Source organism: Halichoeres trimaculatus, unplaced genomic scaffold (genome assembly GCF_033239565.1).
Source record: "Halichoeres trimaculatus isolate MK-OKI-2021-1 unplaced genomic scaffold, fHalTri1.1 fHalTri1_scaffold_1, whole genome shotgun sequence".
Classification (NCBI taxonomy): domain Eukaryota; kingdom Metazoa; phylum Chordata; class Actinopteri; order Labriformes; family Labridae; genus Halichoeres; species Halichoeres trimaculatus.
The window spans coordinates 30,493,619-30,502,132 of NW_027437179.1; the positions used below are offsets into that span (position 1 = coordinate 30,493,619).

Genomic DNA, 8,514 nt, shown 5'->3' on the forward strand with positions numbered 1-8,514 from the left:
ATGTGTCACGGCTGCGTCCCATGCGCCTACTCACTGTTGTGTTTCAGATGAGATGCAAAGCTACTTCCTACACTCTGCTCAAACCAACATCATCATCAGTGTCCTCTGTAATGGTCCGCTAACATTCAACCACACATGCAGGCTGTATTCACTGTGAGGAAGAACTCATTCCCGTACAGAGCAGAGCAGGCTGGATGCGGTTTGACAGTTAATCTGATATCTAAGTATCTAAACTCGCGACAACAGGAAACGAGAGAGCGCGCGCCTCTCTGACAGAAGTGAAACCTGCCTTCATGAAGGTGAAGCTGCTTTTCTTCTCTCAGGTTTGTTGTTTTTACTTATAATATTAGTTTTGACTTGATTTGGAATAATTTATCTTTAAAAACTAGCCCACAGTTAGTGATGACTAAGAAAAACTATGCACAACCGAGCAAGGTGACTCCAGACAAAGACCTCTAACCACAGGTTTAACTATGAGTATGATTATGAACTAGTCTCCATTCTCTCTCTGTATGTACTTTAAACATTTACCATAAATTTTAACAGGTTATTCAGGAAACTGCAAGTTTCGTTGACTTTGTCCATGTGTTTGCAGTTTTTTTTTGTCTGCAAGACGAAATCTATCTAACCAAAACATGTTTTTTTGCTCTTGATATAGAACTTCATTTATGAGCCTTGAATTTAGTGCTGCTGTGAGCTTTTTTTAGGACCAGACTGATGTATATCTGATACAATATGAACTAATTGTTTTGATTCGACGACTTCTAATTTCTAAGATTGATTGGTGGGTACCTCAGAGCTGTGGTTACTTATTTGTGTATCAGGTAGTCTAAGGTTTGGGTTTGCAAAGGCTTGTCAGAAATATCAAGTATAACAAATCAAGAATTTGATTTGATAATGAACATGCTATTTTTTTTATTTTTTATTTGTTGTTGTTGTTGTTGTTGTTGATGTTGTGTCCCCACAGCTACTGACCATGCTCTGGTTCCGTCCGTGATCCGAGGACATGGAGAGCCCGTCGTCCACGGTGAGGCGGCGAGCCTGGATCAACAGCAGCCGACAGTGGCTCACTCTGGAGGAACCTGAGGGACCGCCAGAGTGCAGCTTCCCGTCTGCATCAATAGCAGACGATGATGTCTTTTCTGATGGTAAGTTAAGAATTTCAATGTGAGAAACTTTTAGAATCTTATTGTTTGTGCAGTGTAATTTTAAGTGGATTTTGGGTGAAAAAAAGCTCTGCCAGTCCAAACTACAAGAACTGTTAAGCCTTGAAACGTGAATCACTTATTGTTTTAAAAATAGCTTAATATTGCAGTCAGATGTGCCCCTTTTTTAACAGCAGAAAACTGTCCAATCTCAGTATTGACATTGTTCAGAGTCTTGTAAACAGAATGTTGTGACCTAGATTTTAATGTCCCTACTGTGAAAAACTGAAAAAAAAGACAGAAAACGTACCATATATCTCCTCACAAATCTGAAATGCCCTTCATCCCCATGCTCTTAAACACACAAGTATACTATACATAATATGTCACAATAGATATATAACAGCAATAAAAAGAATACAAGAAAAATAAACATAAAGATAAAGATAAAATATACTTTATTCATCCCCGAAGGGAAATTCGTTTTGTTTGGGTTCATCCTCCGATTAAAAAATAAAAGTGCTTTCAGGTGTATTTCATTTAAATATCAAATATTATTTCACATTTGATATTGGGTGAAAAGAACACAAAAGTTGTCTAATTTATACCCATAAACGTAAATGCTGTACATGATTTCCACAGGATGCTCTACAGGAAAGATCAAGACCTGGCTCCTCGGTTGTGGGTGAGTCAGCTCACTTTACTACTGTTTTTATGTAAGATGATGTTTTTTTGAGCACATGCTCTCAGCTGCTGTGAAGAACAAGGTGTTAGTCACTCACTGGAAACTGGTTCAACAAACATTAAAGTGGAAACTCTCTGAGGCCAGGTGTTCCAGGAAGACGGTGTGGTAAGGTCGCTGCACTTTTGATTTTGCCTCAAGAGTGTTTTGGTTCTGTACACCTTCATACCAAAATGAACTAAAGTGACTTGTTCTAGACTGGCATAATTGTCCCAAGGAGATCTGTCAGTGTTGAATGACTCTGCAGATTATTGGCCACGCCGTTGCTAACATGCAAACAGTTTTTAAGGAAATGTTGGTTATTGTAAAAAGGTTTCTTCTGGATGAGGATGGAAACATTTACACGAGTCTGCACACCTTTAGCATTTCCTTTGACCTTTAAAAAATTCCATGTGGTTTGTACAGCTGAAAAGAATGACTATTCCTCCTTATTGTGAAACTGATTGAAGGATGACAGTTAAAGTTGTCTAATATTTCAGTTACTGAAAAAGAAACTGCTCAAACAAACAAACAAACAAACAAAAAAACACTGCAGACAGTATGATAGCATCTGCATGGTTTGTAACACCCAGGCAGAGTACATTGAAAGGATGGGTGTGATAGTTTTTGCATTCTGGGAACTTAACATGAAAATGACCACGTGGTGGTAGAGGTGTTGACCCTAGTGCTGATCAGCATGCGATTATCTCTGCAGCATGTTTAAAAAAGCTGATAAGAGGAAACGTCTGAGTCCAGGATCTCATGAAGACGCTCAGTAGCAAGGCTGTGTTTATATTCCTGCTCAGGCTATCTATGCAAATAGGATCGCTTATGAGAAGAAAAAACACGCTATTACCCTGAACTGGATCTTAATATGTATATCACACTGTGTGTATTTGCATTCCTGTGGAAATGATTTTGGGCTGAACATTTTACAGGTCAAGTTCACAAACAGGAAACACTGGCCAGCTGAGTTTTGGTAAGTATGAAGGGAAACAGAGACGTGTGAAAAACCATTTTTAACAACCCACTATCATCCTTATCTGTGATGCATTTAACATATTTACTGTTTGCATGCACTAAATTCAAATGAACTCAAATGTGATCATTGGAATAGTTTTGGCTTGAACAATGCTTGAGTGTCTAAACTGTTCCAGCAGTGGTAGAAAAAATATCCTGATCTTTTACTTCAGTTAAAGTAGCATTGTTGGTAATAAATAAACTGTTTTTTGTATACTTGATATATTTCCCAGTGCCTGTCCTGCATTAGACATGTTTAAAAATAGTAAGTATGAGGCTGCTATCAGCCAGTGTAGTCAAAGTTTTGAGATCATAAAAGACTTAAACCCTCATAATGTTAAACTAGTGTACGTTTTAGCAGTATTCCTGGTCCAGGTATTGCTAATGTCCTTATTTATTACTCTGCTGAATTTATATCTATTTTATTTTAATACAGTACATGAAATTGTAACATGATGGAAAACTGTGAGGTAGAATACAATGCTATTCATACAACATACTTGGGTATGATACTATTCTGTATTCCAAATTATGTGATACTGTGAAAATGTATAAAACACAGTATGTTATGTTTCAACATAATACAAAAAATATAATTTGAACCTAACAATAAGAAAAGATACTTTATGACTTGGTGAGATACAATATAACATGATGTGATACAATACAAGATACACCGTGAAATGCTTCCAGTTGTTCCTCATGATATGATAAATTGAATGAACCTACACCTCACGCAGTCAAAATCTAAAAGTGCATATGAAGAAAAATTGTTTGATGTACTTTAATTATAGACTGTTTCTTTTCTCAGAGTCTGTGCTGAAAGCCAACAACTTTGATGATGAACTAAATCTTGGTGCAGATGGTAACTACTTTCACATACAGACACAGACACAAATGCACATTTAGACATGAAATGATACAACGCAAAACACCCTCACACACACATAAGAAAAAGAAATGTCATTGCACTTGCTTTTAAGGCAGTTATGGGAGTTGCATGAGAGATATATTTCGTAGAGCTATGCAACAATCTGAATGCATGTTTTGACTCCAAAGTATCTATGAATATTTAGAAATAATGTTGATTAGAAATTACTTGTGTAGTTATTAATTCAATTTGGCACATAAATGGGGTTCATAATTTGGTAAGACCAAAGTCCAGATGCACATGAACGTACTCTTCTTTGTTTCAGCCTCTGAGTTTAATTCTGGAGATGGTACATCTGAAGCTGGGTGAGAAACAACTGTGATCTTATATTTTGTAACCTATGTAATCATCAAATAAATAACAAAACAAGAGAGTTGTTGAACAATAGGATTTTTTTTTTCACTATGGGTCTGATTCTAATTATGTTTTTTTCAAACCCATCTCCTTGCCCATTAAGCCTCACACAGGATCCCTCCTCCAGACCAGACTACAGCAGACTCACCTGCAGGTCAGAGTTCCTCCTCTTCCTCAGATGAAGAAGAGGGTCAGATATCAAATTATTTTGACAAAAAGAAGATAAAGTGTTCTTTTTTTAATATTGAGTGTCTCTGTGTAAATAATTTTCCATGTCTTGTCCAGTACACCTCGTCAGAATTTACATCCACCCTCATTGAACTTAGGCCACAGCATGGCCTCCAGCTGCCTCTCAACCTCCACCTGCAAAACTACATCAAGGTAAGGCTTCAACACTTTTATGAGTTTGTTTCTATGGACGTCTAAAAACTATCTTTGCAAACCTAGTTTTCTTCTTCCACATCTGGCTTGTTTTTGACTAAATGAAATCATCGAAGCACGATTCTGTTTTATTTATGGGCTCCATGTGTTGACTTCATGATTAGCCTCATATGTCTTTGCAAATTTTGTAACTCTTGATAAGAATAAACACACTTGATGGTTTTTAGTGGAATTTTTTATCAGTGTAATGAACTGTATTTCTTCTTTCTTGTGCACACCAGTGTATCAGACGTCCTGCAGATGTGTACAGAGGATGCAGAGGAGACACTGTATGAGCTGGGTTTCGGCTGCGATGAGCCACAGGTCACTGTCCGAATCCCTCCTCGCTTCTTCACCTTCCCTTCTCTAGCTCAGGGCATCAACTTCCGTCTCTTCCTGGACTCACAGCTGCGGCGGATTCGAGAGGAAGACCCCGGCCTTTCTCTCGCAAGTAAGTCATTAAACCATTCACCATATGCTACCTCAGCTGAAGGATTTCTATAAGAAGTATTCTTCTTTCTTTTCCTCAACAGGTCGTTTCAGACAAGTTCAAGTGCTCACAGCCATGGCGAATGCTTTCTACTCCCTCTACTCTCACGTGTCACGCACTCCTCTACAAAAACTGGCCGCGCCAGAGTTCTTCTTCTCCTCTTCTCCTGTGGAGAGGATTGAACGCTTCAGGAGCAACATCCGCAGCGAGCCGCGTTCACCTGTGGAGAGACTAAAGGACACTGTCTCCAAGATGTGTCTGTATACTGGCTCTCCTCGTGGGTCTGACTCCACCTCTCCTCAGCCCTCCCCAAGGAAGAGATCCAGCCTGCCAGATGTGATGGAAGTTGTCCTGGATCAAGTCAAATCTGGGGTGACAAAGAAACTGGATTTAGGGGAATGTAGCAGAAGTGATTCTACTGTGGATGTTCAACGCGTTAAGGGTGCCGATGAAGCCTGTTGTGAGGAAAAGGAACAAATGCAGCATACTGCGGTGGATAGAAAAACTCTAGATCATGAAAATAAATGCTGTCAGGAAATGCAGGGCAGCAAAGAAACAGATATCAACAGCATCAAAGCAGCAGATCTTGTCCGCAGGACTCAATGTGACAGGACATCTCTAGCGTCATCACTATCAGGAGAAACCGTGATAGAAACAGATCATCAGATTCTCTCATGCTCAGCTCAAAGTGACACAAACACTGCTCATCTGGGACCTGTTTCCAAGGTTGCATATGATCTAATCTGTCCAGAGATAGTAGAGAATGTACACCAGGCTCCTTTCAGTACACACAGCCTTAAAAGAAACACTGTCCCTCCTGTCTGCCCGAAGACAGAAAGCAAAGATAGACCCCGTCCTGGATCAAAAGAAGCTATCGCTGAGCACGCAGAGGAATCAGGCGACGTTGTGAGGACGCTTGATGCATGCAAATCACTTCCTATCTCAGCTTTTGATGGTAGCCAAACCAAGTGCTGCATCACTGTGACTGGCTGGGAGGAGGAAGACGCTGATTCATGTCCCTCCAACGCTGCAGAGTCCTGTCATATTTTGGCCGTCCAACCTGTCCAGACATGTCGGGAGACATTCATTAAGGAGAAAAGTCAATACCTGAAGCCACAGCAGGGTCATGGGCTCGTCACCAGCACCCTGCCACAGGTTAACTCCTTCGAGCTAGAAGAGGTACAGTAAATGGTGTAAAAGACTGTTTATCATTCCAAATAACTCACATCCAGCATTAATTTGTTTAAAACTTTTCGAGAATACTTACAAACATCTATAATTTGGTTGATTAGTGAGATTAGATCAACACTTAAGACACATAAGTAGTGTGAACATACTGCCAAACAATTTCATAATCTTCAAACTTTCCTTCACTTCCCTTTTCTTTTTTCCCTCCTACTTTGGCGTTAACTCAGAATCATTTTAGTCTCTAATTTTTGCACAGGCTCAGCATGCTTACTGATTGAGTAAACACAATGGCCTTGTGTACATTACAAATCCATCAGTACGCCTTTGTGCTGACACATTGAACCCTGTAATGGTGCAACATTAGTGCACCAGTGTGATTTCACATACTAGCACATCAAATGTTGGGATGTATTTATAGTTTTACTGTTATAAAATATTTAGAGCAGACATGCAGTTAATGCAGTAAAACGCTCTTTTGCTTCCTAAGGTGCACAGCGCAGGAGAGGAAGACTTTGGACAATCAGTTGCTCCGAGACCATGTGCTCCATCATTGTTGGAAAAGTTGCAATGCAAAGGTAAAAGCCTATTTTTGAGTTGTGTAACATTTATATTGCATTGGTTGTAACTCTTAAAGAGATTATCCTGCAAAGAAATTCATAGTTGCTGTTGTTCTAACCATCAGTAGTAGTAGTATGACACTTTGTCAGTAGAAAAAAACTGGTCAGCATGTTTTAACTAGTAATTTCTTACCTATGTTACTTGGGTCTCACTGTAGGTCTTGTATTAAGGTCAGTGTTGACGTGTGAGGAATGTTGTGCTTTAGGATGTATGTATGAGCATGTGTGTGTGTATCCAGGTCAGTGTGCAGGTGTGTTTGTCACAAGGAAAGCACTGTTCGTATATTCAGGTCAGGCTGCAGCTGAACACAAGTACGGTTACCGAGTGTATGGAGCTTTGTTCTGACTGCGTTTGTGTCCGTGTGCAGGTGAAGTGACACGCGGCGACAGTGTACAGTCAGACAGCAGCGGTTATGCAGATGAAGAAGTCGGCACATCATCGAACACACACAGCAGATGACAGACAACACAGAAGTCTATGGAAACAGCATTCGAATGGAGAAACTTCAGTTTCTACGAGGCTTTGTATTATAGATTCAGGCAGGCCATACAGCCCAAAAGATTAAAGCTCCTGTGAGTGACTTTCACCTGGTCATAATACAGAGTGAAAACAATACTGATGTCTCTTTATGACCTATGAAAGCCAACCTGCCTATCAGAAAGAAGACTGCTTATATCTGTGTCATGACTTTTAGTATCCATCAACAGCATGCTCCCAAAACAGCCTCTGTTAAAGAGGGGGTTTTGTGCTGTCCCGTGTTTTAAACATGGGTCTAAATTAACAATTCTGGGTGTCCATACCTATTCACATGTTTTAGAAATCCCTGAATCTGTCTTTAAACTGCTCATCATGGTCCTTTCTAAAAACAGCACGTGAACTTCACAAGACTTGCTGAAATAATGACATCATCACATAAGAATATCCAAACTGGTTCATGACACATTGGAGAGGCGGGCTTCAAACACCAAGGTCTGCTCTGAACAGGCTTCCAGAGGGCTAGCCAATCAGAGGGCAGGAGGTTTGTGGAGCAGGGAGCCTTAAAGGGACAGCAGCTAAAACAAAGACAGAAGCTGGAATAAATATTTTCTAAAACTGAGAAAAATATGGATTCTTTTGGCTATAAATCATGTAAAGCTACTACGTATTATAGTTACATTTTCAGCTGTTGATCACTATAATTTTTTAACAGCTGATGTAATACAACAGTAAAAAAAAATCTTCACAACTGCATGCTCTTTACACCCCAATATGCATGGCGGTATGTTTTAGACTGTTTTCCAGTTACTGAAATAGAAGTATACATTGGATTTTACAAAAGAATTTTCCACTTAAGTGATATTTATATCATTTATGTATTCTGTTCATAGTGGCAGGTTTTCTATAAAACATAAGCCAAGAGCTGGTTTGGATTTGATAGGCTATTTATGATGACAGTCGCTGCACTGACAATGCAGTGTCTACTGGTACAAGATGCCCCACAGGGGGCGCCAAAGTCAATAGCCCAAAACGAGCCCCACAAAAAAAGTTAAGTGTAAATAAATGTTGCTGTAAAGAAACTTTAGATTTATTTTAAGTTAAAAAATATTTAAAGCATCTTTTTTCTTCTAAGGACTCATGATGATTAAAT

The 8,514-nt window shown here is 39.4% G+C and overlaps 1 protein-coding gene across 1 annotated transcript; it reads left to right on the forward strand.

Annotated features, from left to right (window-relative positions):
• Positions 1–288: 288 nt before the first annotated feature.
• tespa1 (thymocyte expressed, positive selection associated 1) lies at positions 289–7,944 on the forward strand. The gene is made up of 12 exons (XM_074676288.1): positions 289–323; positions 968–1,148; positions 1,788–1,830; positions 2,805–2,845; positions 3,698–3,751; positions 4,083–4,122; positions 4,275–4,325; positions 4,457–4,552; positions 4,834–5,042; positions 5,125–6,260; positions 6,757–6,844; positions 7,255–7,944. Exons 2-12 carry the CDS (start codon positions 1,007–1,009, stop codon positions 7,344–7,346), a joined length of 1,992 nt encoding a protein of 663 aa, XP_074532389.1. The 5' UTR covers positions 289–323; positions 968–1,006; the 3' UTR covers positions 7,347–7,944.
• The last annotated feature ends 570 nt before the right edge of the window (positions 7,945–8,514 follow it).